The sequence below is a fragment of the Rhamphochromis sp. 'chilingali' genome (assembly GCF_963969265.1).
Source record: "Rhamphochromis sp. 'chilingali' genome assembly, chromosome: 2".
Taxonomy (NCBI): Eukaryota; Metazoa; Chordata; class Actinopteri; order Cichliformes; family Cichlidae; genus Rhamphochromis; species Rhamphochromis sp. 'chilingali'.
The window spans coordinates 39,803,567-39,822,597 of record NC_137930.1 but is presented as its reverse complement, the minus strand read 5'-3'; the positions used below and the strand labels follow the sequence as shown (position 1 = coordinate 39,822,597).

The 19,031-nt window shown below is 40.3% G+C and overlaps 1 protein-coding gene across 1 annotated transcript; it reads left to right on the top strand.

Moving 5' to 3' along the window:
• Positions 1-11,567: 11,567 nt before the first annotated feature.
• LOC308392496 (uncharacterized protein) lies at positions 11,568-18,763 on the top strand. Its single transcript, XM_080875566.1, has 10 exons — positions 11,568-11,769; positions 11,929-12,130; positions 12,911-13,079; positions 14,092-14,185; positions 14,277-14,318; positions 14,888-14,944; positions 16,967-17,094; positions 17,644-17,779; positions 17,919-17,989; positions 18,264-18,763. The coding sequence occupies exons 1-10, from the start codon at positions 11,646-11,648 to the stop codon at positions 18,495-18,497; spliced, it is 1,257 nt and encodes a 418-aa protein (XP_080731692.1). The 5' UTR covers positions 11,568-11,645; the 3' UTR covers positions 18,498-18,763.
• Positions 18,764-19,031: the final 268 nt, after the last annotated feature.

Below are 19,031 nucleotides of genomic sequence, written 5' to 3'. Positions count from 1 at the left end.
CCTAAACCCTGTGTCATATTTGGTAAAGGGACTGATTCTTATATAGTGCTTTTCTACTCTCCCCGAGTACTCAAAGCACTGTATACAACATGCCTCATCCACCCATTCACACCCACTCATACAAGCACTTCTAAACTCAAGTGCAACTAATAAACATAAACATAAATGTTGGGGTTAACATCTTGCCCAAGGATATTTGGCATGCAGACTGGGGGAGCCAGGAATCAAACCATCAACCTTCCAAGCAGTAGCTGATCTGCTCTACCACCTGAGACACAGCCACCCCATATTTTAATAAGCTTTGCTGTGCAGACTGCACATACTGGGGTACATGCACAGTGTTTCTTTTGGGCTAAAGCCCAGCCTTTTCCCTCCCTGTCAGCACATCAGGAGCAGTGAAGCTTCTTACCTTCCACCACTTCAGTCGTCTCAGTATTTCTGACAGAGCGTGGTCTTCACCTCAGATCTATCCACCTCTTTGTTTATTTGTCTGTTCCCCCTCACTTAAATCCTCTCCAGCAGGCTGCTGATCAGAGGTTTGACGGAGGCTCCATTTATGGTCATTTAACCTTGTGAAGAAACTAAATGCTGTTTGATTTTCAGCAGTCAGCATGAATCTGTACTTTGTGCCTCACAAATAGAATAAACTGAACTAAAGTGCAGTATTTATTTGCTTTGGAGCTTGTTTTTATCTCTATACATGTACGGCATAGAGACTGTTTGAGAATTAAAGCTCAGACCAAAGGAGGTCCCAATTTAAACTCACACTCCCACCACCTCTACAGGGAGTGCAGAATTATTAGGCAAATCATTATTTTGTCCACATCATCCTCTTCATGCGTGTTGTCTTAATCCAAGCTGTATAGGCTCGAAAGCCTACTACCAATTAAGCATATTAGGTGATGTGCATCTCTGTAATGAGAAGGGGTGTGGTCTAATGACATCAACACCCTATATCAGGTGTGCATAATTATTAGGCAACGTGCTTTCCTTTGGCAAAATGGGTCAAAAGAAGGACTTGACAGGCTCAGAAAAGTCAAAAATAGTGAGATATCTTGCAGAGGGATGCAGCAGTCTCAAAATTGCAAAGCTTCTGAAGCGTGATCATCGAACAATCAAGCGTTTCATTCAAAATAGTCAACAGGGTCGCAAGAAGCGTGTGGAAAAACCAAGGCGCAAAATAACTGCCCATGAACTGAGAAAAGTCAAGCGTGCAGCTGCCAAGATGCCACTTGCCACCAGTTTGGCCATATTTCAGAGCTGCAACATCACTGGAGTGCCCAAAAGCACAAGGTGTGCAATACTCAGAGACATGGCCAAGGTAAGAAAGGCTGAAAGACGACCACCACTGAACAAGACACACAAGCTGAAACGTCAAGACTGGGCCAAGAAATATCTCAAGACTGGTTTTTCTAAGGTTTTATGGACTGATGAAATGAGAGTGAGTCTTGATGGGCCAGATGGATGGGCCCGTGGCTGGATTGGTAAAGGGCAGAGAGCTCCAGTCCGACTCAGACGCCAGCAAGGTGGAGGTGGAGTACTGGTTTGGGCTGGTATCATCAAAGATGAGCTTGTGGGGCCTTTTCGGGTTGAGGATGGAGTCAAGCTCAACTCCCAGTCCTACTGCCAGTTTCTGGAAGACACCTTCTTCAAGCAGTGGTACAGGAAGAAGTCTGCATCCTTCAAGAAAAACATGATTTTCATGCAGGACAATGCTCCATCACACGCGTCCAAGTACTCCACAGCGTGGCTGGCAAGAAAGGGTATAAAAGAAGAAAAACTAATGACATGGCCTCCTTGTTCACCTGATCTGAACCCCATTGAGAACCTGTGGTCCATCATCAAATGTGAGATTTACAAGGAGGGAAAACAGTACACCTCTCTGAACAGTGTCTGGGAGGCTGTGGTTGCTGCTGCACGCAATGTTGATGGTGAACAGATCAAAACACTGACAGAATCCATGGATGGCAGGCTTTTGAGTGTCCTTGCAAAGAAAGGTGGCTATATTGGTCGCTGATTTGTTTTTGTTTTGTTTTTGAATGTCAGAAATGTATATTTGTGAATGTGGAGATGTTATATTGGTTTTCACTGGTAAAAATAAATAATTGAAATGGCTATATATTTGTTTTTTGTTAAGTTGCCTAATAATTATGCACAGTAATAGTCACCTGCACACACAGATATCCCCCTAAAATAGCTAAAACTAAAAACAAACTAAAAACTACTTCCAAAAACATTCAGCTTTGATATTAATGAGTTTTTTGGGTTCATTGAGAACATGGTTGTTGTTCAATAATAAAATTATTCCTCAAAAATACAACTTGCCTAATAATTCTGCACTCCCTGTAGCTGCACTTTTAATGCATTCATGCAGCTTATGTGCTGACTTCCATCACGGTCTGTGACGCCTGCAGCCACTGTCTTTACATTAGCTGATCAAATTATTTGAACTATTCTATTCAGCCCAAAGGACGTACGAGGCTCGTGTGAACTAATTACCCTTTTATAACAGGGTTGGTGATCCGTATTTAATTACATGGTTTTCTTTTTATAATCCAGCTACCCATCAGGTGAACCCTTGTTTAATGAGAGAGGGTTTGTTTTTAAATCAGGTTTCTGGAGTTTTCAGGAACTACATGGGTGCCTGAAAAATGTAAAACATTTTGTAAAACAAGTATTTCTTGGCATTACACACAGTGCTTTTGTTTTCTTAATGTTTACTCAAAGTTTACTCAAAGATTTTCACATTTTCACTTTGCCTTTGAAAACAGGTCTGATGACTTACTCAAGTTATTCCTCCATTCAATGCAGATGAGCCTCACTGTTTTAATAAATATAGACAGATTTATATTTTGACATGGTTTCTAAAAATATTATAAAAGGTTATCATAATTTTTTAAATTAACATTCTAATTCTGTTCTTTACGAACACCAGTTTTTGGTTTCTCTAAACATCAGTCCATGTTCTGCGTCACCTGACTAACACAGTTGTCTCTGCACTTAAAAATATATCGTTAGTATGTTCACAGATCTCTCTAAAGCTGTTGATGATCATCATATTTTATTGGAGAAGTCACTCAAATATATTATTGCATTATTATGTAGAAATGGTTAAAGTTCAAGTTCAACAGAGGTCAGTTTTTATGTGTTTTGAGCTGTTTCGGCAAAGTCAGATTATTCTGTGGAGTTGCACAAGATTCCATTCCTGGATCCTTGTTATTCCTCATCTATATCAATGATTTTTCTAAAGTTTCTAGGATTATTCAGTAATAATACAATTAAATAAATGCTTAAATATACTATTTTGAATATAATCAGTTTAATCATTTTCTGTGGTAAAACTAAACTCAAAGGATTTATTTCTTCCTCGATTTGTGAATCTTGACATCTTTATTTTCCTAAAATCCTCACTTAGGGCTGTCAGTTTTCTATGAGATATAAATTATGCTATAATAATTAAACCTACCATGGGTTGAGAGGTGGGGTACACCCAGGACAGATTAGCAGCCTGTTGCAGGGCTAACACAGAGAGACAGTGTCACGATCCTGGATCTTTTGACCCAGCGTGTTGGGTTTTAGTTTATTTTGATGTTTATGTTTAAGTTCACTTATTTATTAGTTTCCCCTTGTGTTTTCAACCCCTGTGTTAAGTCTCCCTTGTCCTTTATGTGTTTCATGTCTTCATGTCTTTTGTTGTCAAGTTCATGTTGTCATGTCTGTGTTTTATTATGTTTCCTGTTTTATTTTGAAAGAGGTCCTGTGTTCCTATGTTCATTGTGTTTAGTTTTACACTTCCCCTGTGACATCGTTATGTTCATTTGTTTCAGCTGTTCCCCCACATGTTGCCACTTCTCCATATCACCTCATGTGTGTATTTCAGTCTTCCTGTGTTCAGTGTTTTGTCCTCCCTCATAGCTGTGTGTAATTTCCCTGTGTCTCCCTGTGCATTAGTTTTTCCAAGTTTAGTTTGTGTTGTTTTGTATCACTTTTTCTTCAGTTCAGCAAATAAAGCTGAATTTTTGAGTCAAGTTCCTGTTCTGCAGAGTTTGCTTTTGGGTCCTTCTCCTGCCTGCACACATCCGTTTTGTGACAGACAGTTAACCATACACACGCATATTCACACCTTTGGGCAATTTAGAGTAACCAGTTGGCCTAATCCCACTAACTGAATGTCTGTGAACTGTGGGAGGAAGCCGGAGTAGCTGGAAAGAACCCACACAGACACAGAGAGAACATGCAAACTCCACACAGAAAGGACCTTCTTGCTGTGAGGCAACCGTGCTAATAAATTTCATATTTCAGTAAATTTCATGTGTGGACTCATTCATTATCTGCATTTAGCCAGTTTTTAATATGAATTAAACGGAGGCTACAAAATAAGTGCACTGACTCTTCTCCTGTATGTTATTTGTATTCTTTTTCATTTTGGGGATTATTTGTAAAAGTGTAAAAGCAATACGTTGAAATTGAGAATTATTTGTGGCTGTCTATCTACAAACAAATCTGTCTTCCACTTTACTTGATAAAATCTTTTCATGTTGATTCCACAGAACGATTTATTTATGTAATCTCATCAGCCGGTAATTCTTCATTTTTTACCTTCATCATCGCTTCTGATTGTGCGTAAGTGCTTAATGTACACAAACTTTGACCAAATGTTTTCATAACCAATTATAAGTATTATTAGATAACCTTTGATTGGCTACTTGCCCAGCAACAAAGACTATGGTTACTATAACAGACTATGTTCTTCGTGGTAAGTCTGACAGTTTCAGCTTTAAAAACAGACAAACACTGAGTGCTTGTGTGAGCACTCAGTGTTTCCTCCACCCACATCTGTTCGATGATCACCCGACACAAATCCAACAGTGTGCCTACCGCAGTCAGTCAGCCAATCGCATGAGGAATATTGTCTTTTAAAGACACATAAAACCTGCCCAGCAACTCCTCAGCTTTGTTTCACCGTGCTGCCGTGATGCTTCCATGGAAGTTTCAATGAAGAGGCGAACTGGCTTCAGTCCAGACAGACTCAGTTCGCATGCTGGGAAAAATGTTGTTCATATGCATTTAGACTAAGTGAGCAAAACAGACTCAGATATTGATTTAGAGAACTCGCTGATTGTGTCAAGGTAATGATGTCATTGCTTGGCCTGCTAATAAACTTCTTACAGATTTTATTTTTAAAGTACTCAAATGGAAAATAACCACTGAGCTTTACCAGCTCAGATTTTAACTCCCTGTAAATGTGTGTGAGGACCCTAGCTGCTAGCCACATATTTTCAGTGTGTGATGGTCTGAACCAATGTTCCCTCTAATTTTTCATGTGACTGAGCAAACACACAAACTCCCTGAGCGATCCCTTGGACCACTGTGAGCAACAGCAGATGTGTGCACTGTGGTCACACCAGCATCGAATCCATGTTACATGGTTTATTAAAATAATCAAATTACAGCATTTACAGTTATGGTAGACTACTTTTAATTAAGTGCTTTAGCCCACTTACAATGAAAATTTTAAAAAGTCATGTTCATGGTCTGTGTAGTATGTTAACACTATTGGAAGTAAAAATATTGTAACTTGTATTATGAGTCTGTGGTCTGGGAGAGAGTCCTGTAACTCTCTGTGTGCAGAATACAGTATATAATGACCAGTGTTGGGCAATTAATTATATAGTTACTTCTATAAAAAAGTAACTGAGTTTTGCAAACAACTAAGTTTTTTCAGCTATTTATCTAAAAACGCAGCCAAAGCGGTTTTTTAAATAAACATTTCAAACTATTTACAGAACAATCAGCTGTTCTGCATCAAATTTGATGCCACAGAAATTATTTGTGCCACTCCAAAAAATCATTTTTGTCCACTATGAGATAAAGAAGAACATCAAAAGCCTGACAACAGGAGATGTATCACTCCTGTAACACCTGTAACATTCAGCAGTCGCCTCATTGTTCTGACACACACAACAAAACTATTGACTACACTACACACTAACTACACAAGACAACACACTAACTTTAGACTCCAAACACGCTAAACGTCGCAAATCTCTCACATCTCAAAACACCGCCTTCACTCCTAAAACTTCCCCCTTTCCTAAACAACTAGATGCCATGTTGCCATATAATTTTTTTAATTGGTCGACATGGTACATTTTTCGACCAATGGGATTTTTTGTGTTTCTTTTTATCGCTGTGTGACTGTTTTCATGTGAAAGCTATTAAAACCCGATTCTTTGATCCCCATGATAGAACAGAGAAAACCCGACTCAGAGTGGTCAAAACATTTATAATTCTTTATTCAATCATCTTCCGGAAGAGAGAAAGCCCTGCACAGCCCAACGCCAGTGGCAGGATCTCTAATATTAGAAGCTAAGAATGTCTCACATATAGGTGTTATTTTGGTACTTTACACATCACACAATTTCGATACAAACAACTCCTTATATGGTACAAGTTCCTCTTTTCTGTCTGGCTTCCTGCATTTATTAATATGCTTGTATAGCTCTACACTAACTTCCTGTTTTTCAGTCTGGCTGAGCACTTAGTTTATGAGTCAAAAGTGGCCTTGCTTTACAAACCTTCATTATTAAAGTACATAAAACAATATAATCAGAAAATAAGCACTAAGAATATATTAATTACACGACAAAGCCTGTGTGCGCTAGTACCGCTTGCCACTCGTTCCCAGTATCCTTTGCGGTTTTACCCCTGAATGACATCACATTTTCAATCTCTATAAAGTCCACACTTTTTCCGTCAATTGTTCCGTCTGTCCTGCTCACATCTCCAATAGTTGGTACATGTTGTCATTAACGTGGCTTCACTCCTCATCAGCCGCTTTGCTAGCTAAAACACCGGTGTCGGCACATAAGGATGCTGTCATAGCCTGTCAACAACGTTGATTAGCTGCGTATATACGAATGTGAATCGTATCTTTGGCTGGAGCAGCCAGTCACCGGTCACTCACTGACTCACACTGCAGATAAGAATGAATTGTTAACGTATTTATTTTAATTTCAATTCAGGTTAGTTTTTTTTTGTGTGTGTGCAACGCAGATTTTCTGTGCGCACAGACCGTGCCAACAGTGCGCGATTGCGCATGCGTGCAGCTTAGAGGGAACATTGGTCTGAACTGCTTGTGGAATATAGGAACATCATCTCGCTGAAACCAAGACTGTCCCTGAAAACGACACCTGAGGGTCAGTACATGTCGTTCCTAAATCTGTATTATTGTGGCATTTGCACATGTGCAGGTTGCCCTGCCATGTGCACTAATGCCCCCCAAATACCTTTAGGGATGCTGACTTTGCACTGATTGGATGGTCTTGCTCCTCTTCAGCCTGTAGGATCCAGCATCCATGATTTCCAGCAGAGTCTGGGACTCTAATTGGTCAGAAGAGAGGAGAGGTTACCCCTAAGCCTACATCCATCATAGATGAGCTCAGGCTCAGAGAAGACAGACGTGTTTGCTCTATTTGTTCTTTATGTTCTTTATGTGGTGGAGTTTGAACCTCACGTGTGGATGCACGGATGAGCTGTAGTCCCTGCTGATGGTCTTCAGAGTTTTATGATCTCACGCAGATATTTCACCACAGAATCATCTCTGAGGACCTGAACATCACCAACATCCAAGCTGTGGAGCCCGGTCCATGTGTGCAGGCATTTCTCTCGATCCTTTGAACCTTTTCGAGAGATTTTGACCCATAAACAAACAAATCCAAATAATTCAAATTCTTCTCAAATTCTTCTCAAATTGTTGAATTATTTGTCCATGTTTTTCGTAACAGAACCATAAACATGTTCTCTTTAGTTCTGAAACAACTTTTTGTATCTTAAGTCTCTAATTAACCTCACTAGTTGGAAGAAGTCCCAAACACCTGCCCCTCCAAGTATTACACGACTTTCACAGTCTTGTTGTAACATGTTGCTAATTTAAAATGAAAACTTTAAAAAAAAAAGTTTCTGCATGTCATATATTTTCTTTTAAATGCATTTTTAAAGTGATCATTCATTTGTGTAACTTACATTTTGTACATCATCCAGAGTATTTTAGAAATAAATGTTTGCAACATGCAGAAAAGAAAAGAAAATCTCAAAAATGAGATGAACAGAATAACTTGCTCACGGTTTGGAAATGTTTTAAAGACCTTACTGCATTACTCAAAGTGTGACTTAGTGCCAGTCAAGCAGGAACAAGGATTTTCCAGTGAAGTCTATTTTGGCGTTGGGTGTTCTTTGATCTGATACCATCAGTTGTGGTTTGGCTGCTGCATATTACAGATTGCAGAGCAAAAGGAAAACATTTCAACTCAACAAACCACTGCGACTAGTTAAAGCACTTTAACTACAGTTTTTCGAGTGACTAAGGTAAGACCCGACGGTTTAACCTTAACATTTCAGATTAATTAATTCATTCATAATTAGAATAGAATAGAATAGAATTCAACTTTATTGTCATTGCACATGCACAGGTACAGGGCAACGAAATGCAGTTTGCATCCATCCAGAAGTGCTTTAGTGATATAGATATATTACAATATATATTAGCAATAATATAGATATGTGAGTATATTACAGAAATGGGTCTATTATGGTATGTTATAATGTACACGGTATGAAGTATGTTGTGAATATTCTATAACTATAAGTATGTACAGGCTGTAGTGAGTACAAGCTATGTACAGGCTATGAACAGGATATAAATATGAAAAACTATACAGAATATGAAATAAATAACTTTACAGAATCTGGGATATACAGCTATACAGAAATGGGAACTATGCAAGTTGTAAACAGTTGTAGGATTAAAGATTATCGAATGTACAGAATGATTATTTACACAGAGCTATACAGTAGTGCAGTTAAGATAAGTGAGGGTGTAGATAGTTTCTACAGAGGCTATATAAAGTGCTAGTGGTTGTGAGTGGTGGTTCAGTCCATGTTATTATTGTGTTTGAGGGTACAGTTGTCCATTGTGGGTGTGTGTATGTTCAGTCCATGAGTTTAACGTGGGTCAGATGTCAGGAGGCAGAGTTCAGGAGTCTGACAGCTGTGGGGAAGAAGCTGTTCCGGTACCTGGTGGTCTTAGACCGGAGGCTCCTGTGGCGCCTCCCAGAGGGCAGGAGGGTGAAGAGTCCATGTGATGGGTGACTGGGGTCTTTGATGATTTTCCCAGCCCTTTTCAGACACCGCTTCCTGTAGATGTCTTTTATGGCAGGAAGTGGTGCTCCGGCGATGCGCTGGGCAGTTTTCACGACCCTCTGCAACGCCTTCCGGTCCGAGGCAGAGCAGTTCCCGTACCAGACTGTTATACAGTTGGTCAGGATGCTCTCGATGGTGCAGCGATAGAAGTTCACCACGATGTCTGAGGACAGGTGGTTCTTCCTCAGAGTCCTCAAGAAGAAGAGGCGCTGGTGAGCCTTCTTGACCAGCTTGGAGCAGTTGGTCGTCCAGGTGAGATCCTCGGAGATGTGGACTCCCAGGAACTTGAAGCTGCTCACACGCTCCACAGCCGTCCCCTTAATGTGGATGGGTGGATGTGGGTCAGCATTCCTCCTGTAGTCCACGATGAGCTCCTTGGTCTTCTCGGTGTTAAGCAGCAGGTTGTTTCTGTCGCACCACTCAGCCAGACGATCCACCTCCTCCCTGTAGGCGGCCTCATCGTTGTCACTGATGAGGCCAATCACCGTGGTGTCATCTGCAAACTTAATGATGGTGTTGGAACCATCAGCAGGTCTGCAGTCGTGGGTGAAGAGGGAGTAGAGGAAAGGGCTCATCACACAGCCTTGTGGTACACCGGTGTTCATTGTGATGGTAGATGAGCAGCGGTTATCCAGCCGGACATGTTGGGGGCGGTTGGTCAGGAAGTCTAGTAACCATTTGCAGATGAGGGAACTGATACCCAGGTCTGTCAGTTTCCTGATGAGTTGTGAGGGGAGGATTGTATTGAATGCTGAACTGAAGTCTATAAACAGCATTCTGGCGTAGGTGTTGTTGTTGTCCAGGTGTGAGAGGACAGAGTGCATTGCGATGGAGACTGCATCCTCTGTGCTCCTGTTCCGGCGGTATGCGAATTGGTGGGGGTCCAGGGTGGGGGGGAGACAGGATTTGAAGTGTGCTAGGACCAGCTGCTCTAAGCACTTAGTGATGATGGGGGTGAGTGCTACTGGGCGGTAATCATTGAGGCAAGATGGGTTGGAGTTTTTGGGTATCGGGACGATGGAGGTGGATTTGAAGCAGGCCGGTACCACAGCGTGGGCCAAGGACAGATTGAATATGTCTGTGAGCACTCCATAAAAGCAAAGATTGAGCAGAGCTCAAATTTAAATAGTTACAAAAGTTTTTAAAGATTTTAATTTAATGTTGTTTGCTCAATGATATGACTTCAAATGCATATGCAGGGCTGGGTAATAAATGGGATCATAATAAAAATGTTTATATAAACTGACAATCAAACTGAAATGTGCTTAAAATACTGATGAAGCTTGTCACAAAGGGTTGTTTGTGGTTGTTACCTGATTTAACATCTGATATTTTTAAAACTAATGAAACAGCATTTCGTGTATATTTGATGCTTCTTGGTTACAGTGTATGGTTCATGTGGCTACTTTTTTCCCTCTCAGACTTTAAATGATCTCTAAGTGATCTTTCTCATCAGCATGTTGTCATCCTTTAAACATGCGAACAGCATTTTCTGTGCATGATTTGGAAACATTAAAGATGATATTGAACTGATTTATTGCAGAAAGGATTAAATAAATCATTTTATTTTTTTTGTTGCCCAGCCCTACAACTATGTACTTACTATATGCTAAATCAGTATAGATGCATGCATCTATAACACATAATATCTTGTTTGTTGGTAGTAATCTGCATTACTGATGCAGTGAACAGAAACAAAGGTCATGCAACTTTTGGAAAAACTGATGAATCCATTCCTGTTCCAAAATATTTTTGGTTAAAAATGTAAATTTTAGATTAATTATAAAAAGTTATTGATATAAAAATCAAGAACAGACAGGTTACAGTTGGTATGACCAGTCTGCAGTTCACCTACAGAGAGTTTCTCCACCAATGATGACGGATCACTTAAAGTGAGCTTTTACACATCGCCGAGCAGTCAGGATGTTTGTAGAGGCAAAACATAAAAGCTAGAAGACGACGAAGTCTTCTTCAAAAAGCTCAAACATGCGATTCATGCCCGCCGCCACAGTGAAAAGTCAACAAATAGAGGGATCAACTCCAAAATCCATCACAGAACTCATAAAGAGGGGTAAACTCATTCCCAGAGTGTTTTTAAATGTGCACTAACTGATGCAATACTAATAATTAATATTCATTAATATTTTAATATATTAGGGGCTTGTATCAAAGTGCAGGTGAGGAGGCATGATGAGAAGACATCATGGTTTCAGTTAAAAAAAAATCCCAACATCAGCTCTACACACTGAAAAATGAAGTGGTCCAGTACAGGAGTGAGACCAGCTGGAAGTAAAGTGACACGAAAGTAGTAGAAATACTGCCAGTTGTTTTTAGCTGCTCTGTGACTTCTGTGTCCACAGATGTATCAAACTGAAACCAGCACGGTTCTTAAGAATGTGGGAGCCGATGCAGAACTCATCTCTAATAACAACTTAAATAACAAGATGGATCTGCTGACTCTGGTCAAAGTCAGTGAGGGAAGATTCTGGCCCGTACCAAAGTACAAGCCCATGGAGTTCAGCCTGTCTGAGCTGGCCGAGCTTGAGGAGGAAGAAGACACATGTAAAGGTGTGTAACCACACACACACACACAAACACACACACAAATACACACACACACACTTGGTCCCCACAAGTATAATAGCATTCCAATTTTCTGTCACCACAAAGACATCTAAACATGTCCACTCAGACACACCCAACATACTTATGTGATGCGCCTTCCAGATTATAAGGAGGAGGTCTTGGTGAAGGATTTCACGACTACTATGGAGACAAAGGGGAGTGGAGAAATTGGTGGGGGAGATGATATTGTGGGTAAAGCCAAAGTTGAGGCAACTGGTGATACCGTGGATGGACTGGAACAACCTGTGAGCATTATAAAAAAGAAAGCCGACGTTAAAAAACTGAGGAACAAGTTCAGTGGCAGGTAAGTGTCCGTCTCTCTGCTCGAGTTCAGCAGCAGACTTTCTGTAAACATGGAAATAACTTCCAGGCCTGCATTCTTTCTTTTGTCCAGCGGGGGGCAATTTAAAAGGGTTATCAGATAAGATTAGATTAGATTAGATTAGATTAGCCTTTATTGTCTTGGGTGACATTTCTCTTGGACAAACACGAGATATAATAGGTAACATGTAATATCAGGTAACACACATACAATTTCATCATCACCTAAAGAAAATTTGTACCCAATTAACTCAGGGTTTTGGGTTTTTTTTCCTGTGGGCATTGACTCATACTCTTTATAAAGGATATGATTGATATCCTCAGAGATTTTCAGACTCTTCTTTATCACTGACTCTTGAAATACTGGAGGGCAAGCTCGGGGAGCGTGCCAATTATCTTCTCACCCCTTTCAGTCAAATTTTGAAATTGGGAACTGAACTTAGCAGAAATGTTAGAAATCCACATATGATGAACCTGCTGTATCTGACAGTCCAGGTAAACACCTAAATACTTAAACGTGTCACTAGTTCAACCTTCTCTCCAATAATTCATCATGGTTATCATCACGTAGTTATTTGTATGTTGCTCCCACAGCCCTCTGTGACTCCTGTACGTATAAGCTCAGCATGTGTAAGATTACGATTAACTTTCACTTACGTTTATCTTGTAATTAAAAACACCACATACCATCTAACTATATGTGCATCCTCCTTTGCCAACAGTTCCTAACCTGTTTCCCTCTCTTGGTGCTTTCTGTTTCCAGGAAAATAAAGAAGGAAAACATGGAGTTACTGGGACTGAAGGACAATGACAAACTGACTTTTGTTTACCAGAAAGTTTACAACAGCGGGCCTGTCAAGATGATTCGAAAGTCTAACAAGAGTGCGTCCATCTCAGCCTCCTGTCAGAAGATGCTGCATGTTCTTATAAAGGTGAGTGAATCTGACGTTTATCTATGAAAGCTGAACTTTGATGGTATGAGGTGATTAAATATGTACTGTAGAACATTGGAATAGAGCCAAACTAATTTAACCTGAAACCACAACAAGCCATCAGAGAAAGTGAAAAGTTCTGTATGGGCTCTACAGAGAATCAGCTCATCTATGAACACTGAGCCAGCCCGGTCAGTTCTTTAATGAGCAACACAATCTAATGTGAACAGAAACATCAACATGTCAAAAACAAGCCGACCTGATGGCAGACTGGATAATCAGTCCATCCTCATTATCACCAGTTACCTCATCACTCATACTGTAAACTGTAAAGCTGCTGCGTTGGTCATTTTAAACCACTTCAAGGTTGCTTTAAATCTCAATTGTAAATTGTACATTTTAGACTATTATTGACCCTTTTTACCTCAAAGTGTATATTTACTCCCCTGTCCTTAGTCTTAAAGTGTATATTTATTTCCTACTCTTCCTGTATTTATTGTTGTTCTTTTGCACTAAATGGAACTGGAGCCTCGTTGTCTCATCTCTGCTATATACTGTACTATATGTAGCAGATATGACAATAAAGTTTACAGCAGACACCAGCAGGCCAAAGCCCCAGCACCTGGTTGATAGAGAAGTGCACCAGGACCCAGGCAGACCAACCAGAGCGCTGGAGTGCATGGCACCGTCAAAGGCTAATAGTGCACTGATAATATAATTATGAGCTCACTGATTCTATGAGCTTTAATGATAGTCCAGAGGCTCTGCTAATGGCAGCGCAACAACAGCAGCAGGTCAAGAGAGTCCATTGTTCTTATTTTTTGTTTCTAAATGCTGTATAAGGCAACAAGTATTCACCACAGAAACAAACAGTTTCTGCACAATCCTGATTTTAATGTATTTAATGTTGTATGATTAAGACGTTGTTCTAGCACTCTTCTGATCTGTCTGAGGAACAAACCGACGTTTCAGTATTTCTCAGTAGATCCAACATCGTGTTATTTGTATTTAGGGCAGCAAGAAGGAGGTGACGAGCTTCACTGTGCCGGAAAACTCCACCTTTGGTTTTGGTCTCATGGAGCTAAAGATGGATGATGAGAAGCTGAGTAAGAGTACATGACTGTGTTTAATGTTTCCGAGTAGATTTAGTGTGTTTTCCTGTTACTGAATGTAACAATGTCTCTTTTCTCATCTTAGAAATCACATGTGAACCCTTTACTCATAAAACAGGTTTATTCGGTAGGTTGATTCTCTTGTTGAAGGTTTTTCTTCTTCATTTATAAATGTCAGATTTAGTCTTGATTCCATGTTTGCCTTGATCTTTACTTTTGGGAGGCGTGAATGATTAAATCAAGTTTGACAGTTTAGAATAGAATAGAATAGAATAATCCTTTAATTGTCCCACAAGAGGAAATTTGGTTGTAACAGCAACCAGAAAGACACATATACAAACAAACAGTACACAGGACACAGAACAGAAACATACACAATTTGTTCTTACATGCTTACATCAAGGACAATGGTTTCTATAAACAGAGTACTGTACAGTTATTAAATTAAATAAAATTAACTACAGATGGCAAACCCAGGTTGTAGCGCGAATCGGTTGATTAAATTATTGCAGTTACAGCGCAGATGTAAACATCTATGATGTTGTTGGGAGCAGTTTTGATTGTACAGTCTGACAGCTGCAGGGAGGAAGGACCTGCGGAAATGCTCCTTCATGCATCTAGGATGTAGCAGACATTTATCAGACACTGTGCTGTTTTTCCTTTTGTGGCTTTAATCATTCTGAGGTTTGTTTCCAGGTCTGTTTGCCAACGATGCCATCAACTCCAAAGAGATGCTGCACAAAGTGAAAGAAGGTGTGTGTGTGTGACTTTTAAAATTTTAGAATTGATTTATTTTTTTTAAATAACACTGCATCAGCATTAACAATATTTTAAACATGACAACGGCTCATTCTGTCACTCTCCTCCTTATCGTCATGATATCAGAGATGGATAGGGATGGGTATTGATAAGATTTTAACGATTCTGATTCCATTTTCGATTCTGTTTAACGATTCGATTCTTTATCGATTCTCTTATCGATTCTTTTTTTTTTTTTTTTTAAAAGGAGAACACTAAGGTCGATTAGCTTAGAACTTTGTTTTATATCTTCTCTTTGAACAAGATAGAAATTTAGGAGTAACATGGCCTTACAAACCCAACAGTGAGATCTTAAGAGATCCAGCCTACGGCTCTTCAATGGGGTGTCACAGGGTCCCCAGGAAAAAAAATTGTAAATGTAAAATAATAAAATAAATATTCTTCTGTAGCAATAACAAAGTATAACATAAATTATTCTGTAGCAATTACACAAGAATATCCAGTAATGTCCCTGCCTACAATTAAACACATTCACTTACCGAAAATCGGGGGCATCTGCTGTGGCAAATGGGTGCAAGCCTTTGACCACAAACTTAGTCACTGCTCGGTAACATTCGTCTATCCTGGCCTGAAAGGAGACGCTACCGGTAGACTGCAGCGAGAACTGCCAGCGAGCGCCAGCCAGACTCTGTCTGTCTCTCTCATCATGGTCACCTACATGTACAGTAATGGCAGGTCTTGTAATAAGGCAGATTGCGCTAACATAATATGCACTGTTAGTTGATTATTTACCTGCCGCATTAACGGGAGAGGACGTGCAAACGTTACTGCTGCTGCTGGGTTGAGAGTCACGAGTCCGGAGCGGAATTAAAAACACGTGTCATCGCGTGTTTTGTGAGCAAATGCTTTTGCATATTCGTAGTGTTTCCTCCCTTAAATGAAATATCTACTTTGCAAGTTGCCCTGTTGTCATCGGTTCTCATAAAGTATAATCAAACTTTTGAGCGTTTGAGCCGCTTAGGCGCCGTGTTTCCTGCCAGGTAAATGACGCTCCGCAACGTGGTGACGTCATTCGGGGCGACTGGAATCGATAAGGGAATCGTTTGCAAAAATGGCAAACGATTCCAAGGAATTGAAACAGTGGGAACCGGTTCTCAACAAGAACCGGTTTTCGATACCCATCCCTAGAGATGGACATGTAAAAAAAAAAACAAGTAAAGTAAGAGTAAAATAGAAATGTTTCAGTAGCTGTGATGGATCCTGTATAACTACATAATTTAACAATAGAGCGCTCCTTATTTGTGCACATTCACCTGTCTGAGGTGAAAAAAAGTCGCTCGGTTGGTAGCTTTAGGTTGAGGTTGTGCAGACACATTGATGTGTCTTTAACATCTCTGCCATTGGATGTAGGAGGATTATGGAGAGAAGTGCAAAAACAGATAGTATATTCCAACTATTCCAATACTATAGTATTCCAACTATAGTATGGAAAACTGCCATCTGCAACATAAACAGTTTTATGGGCAGTAACAGGGACTCCCAAAGTCATCTGTTTGAACAATCATTGCTAGGAACCAAAACAATCACTTGGAGGTTTTTTGCTTAGCACCATGTCATCCAGGAACCACTCACTAACCAATCAGGTATAAATACGTTAAATATGGTAATGTGAGAAATCATAATAGATTATGGGAATTGTTTTGATCTGTGTTTGCAATAAATAACTTGAAATAAATATTTATTTTGATCGAAGGTCATTCAGGTTTGTCTGGTGAGATACGCATGCATGAAGTGTTTGAGTGATGAGTCATGTTTTACTCAGAGAAGTGTTAAGTAAACCTGAAAACATGAGACATAAAACCTGATTATGTTTTACTTTTTTTAATAAATTATTTGATGTCTGCTGGGATTTGACACTGAGACCTGATGCTTAATAAACTGGTTTCTATGGTTCCAATAAAAAGCTGCTTTCATTTACTGATGGTATGATTGGTGCTGCTTCTGTGTTTGCTGCAGAACTGGAGACGAAGGATCATCTTCTGCTGCCGCTCGGAGAGCTTCCCGAGTCGACCCGTCGTGATCTGCTGAAGAAGCTCAGCGAGCTTGCTGAGGACGGAGATACTCTCTCTCTGCTGGAACAGACAGTAAGAAGAATATTGACCAGAGTCTGGTGTGTGCTTCTCCTAAGGTTCAAGGCTCATTGCCATCTTCATCAGTTACTGCAGCCTGGTCAGCTTACACTGAGATAAACATCGGTGTTGCAGGTTTTTAAAGACGTATTGGATATTTCAGTTTATTTTAAAATACACTTCCTTGTCATCTTAACAGTTTTTTCTTCTTTTTATCTGAAGCCAAATCAGTCCTGCTGGCTGGTCTTTATGATGTTAAACTAAGCACAGAGGTAGTTCAGGGAGACACAACCAAGCTGCCCAAAGTTTCTGCAGGCCACTTTGTAACCCAACGCCACCCCACCTGCCGTCTTCCATGTGTGCTCGAACAGTTCTGCTGATCATTAACGCTGTTAATAAATTAATAAAAAGGGAAACATCAGTTATCAGAGGAAAAAGTGATACTGAAACAAAATAATCTTAAAACCTGTTTGAAACTACAACTTCTATGACTACAACCCAACAACAACAACTATAATAACAATAATAATAATAATAATAATAATAATCCTCTGCTCCTCTCAGCTGGACCAGTGCACTAAAGGAACCTCTGAGCATGTCCTGTCTGAGGCTGTCTCCTCCTTCATGGACCTTCTTGATATCTCAAACATCTCCAGTGCTGTGAAGGATGCCGTTCATCTGTTGGTCAGCACGTTGGACAGTAAGTCAGCTGACCCGCTCTGAGACATTTATTCCATTTAGTAACATGTAGATTTAATTTTATTGACACATCTGAAGCAAAGTGTTTCAGCTCGTCACATCGTCATCAAACTTTGTCTTTCTTCTTCATGTTTGTGCAGCTCTGCCAGATGAAGTGCCACCACTTCTGACCCGCTGCAGTCCAGATACTCTGAGAGTCCTCAACCAGCTGGTGGGTTCATTCACTCATTCGTCTACATTCATCTACATGCTCCTCTCAAAAGCCTCATCACACCTTATTCCACACAAGTGCTTGCTGTAAGAATATGTGCAGAACATGGTTGGGCTTCCTGAATTAAGCAAGTGAACATTTACAGTGATTTTACAGACCCTGTTACACTTAACAGCACATCAGCAGCAGCTCCGCCCACTATCAGCAGCCTGTGGGCGGAGTCTTCCTCATGTTTGAATCTGATCAGACAACAGCTCCCTCTCTGCTTCTCCAGGTGGATGGTCTGAAGGACGGTCGGGCCAAACTGCCAGAGTCCCTGCCCGTCCCCCTGCAGGAGGGAGGGGAGCTCCGCTGGGCGGCCGAGTTCATCTGTTTGAACGATCAGAAGCTGAAAGAGTTGAGTGACGGCTGGGACCGGCCCGAGCTGCCCCCAGAGGTTCTGCTGGAGGTTCTGTGCCTCGCTGTGCAGGGACTCAGCCTCCTGATGCAGCCCACAACAAACCCTTAATGTCAGCTGCTGTGATCTTTGTTAACCTGTTTTCACAGCAGCTGATTTTATATTGTGTGCAGCTTCAAAGCAGGTAACATCAGTACCTACAGCTGGGTTGATTCCAGCTTTTGTGTTGCAGCGTTTCTCTGCCTTTATTGTCTTTCCCAGGAGCAAAATGACTTTAATTTGTAATAACAATAATAATAATAATAATTTACTTCATGATTCTTGTCATTTATTGGTTTTGTTGCAGTCTTTGTTTATAGTTCCTGTTCCCTCCTGTGTTCCCCATCTCTGTCTCCACGTTTTAATATTCTGAATGTGAATTTATTATTCTCCTTGTTCTGAATTAAAGCTTTATGATTCACTGAAAAGAGCGAGTGGAGCCTTTAAATCTAAGAAAATTTTTTTACAAGAACCCCTAAAAACACATAAATGACAGCAGATAAGGATCAGCGCCGAGGTAATGACACTGACATTCAGAGAAAGGTTGTAATTCAAAAATAATTAGGAAAGTAATTTAAAAAAAAATCAGTGTTCACAAAAAACCTT

What these genes read in the sequence shown, in the direction of transcription:
- LOC308392496 (XM_080875566.1), top strand. Translation starts at nt 11,646, where the DNA reads ATGGATCTGCTGACTCTGGTCAAAGTCAGTGAGGGAAGATTCTGGCCC. An exon ending in TGCTGCATGTTCTTATAAAG is followed by an intron (nt 13,080 to 14,091) that starts GTGAGTGAATCT and finishes ATTTGTATTTAG; the next exon opens with GGCAGCAAGAAGGAGGTGAC. An exon ending in GATGGATGATGAGAAGCTGA is followed by an intron (nt 14,186 to 14,276) that starts GTAAGAGTACAT and finishes TTCTCATCTTAG; the next exon opens with AAATCACATGTGAACCCTTT.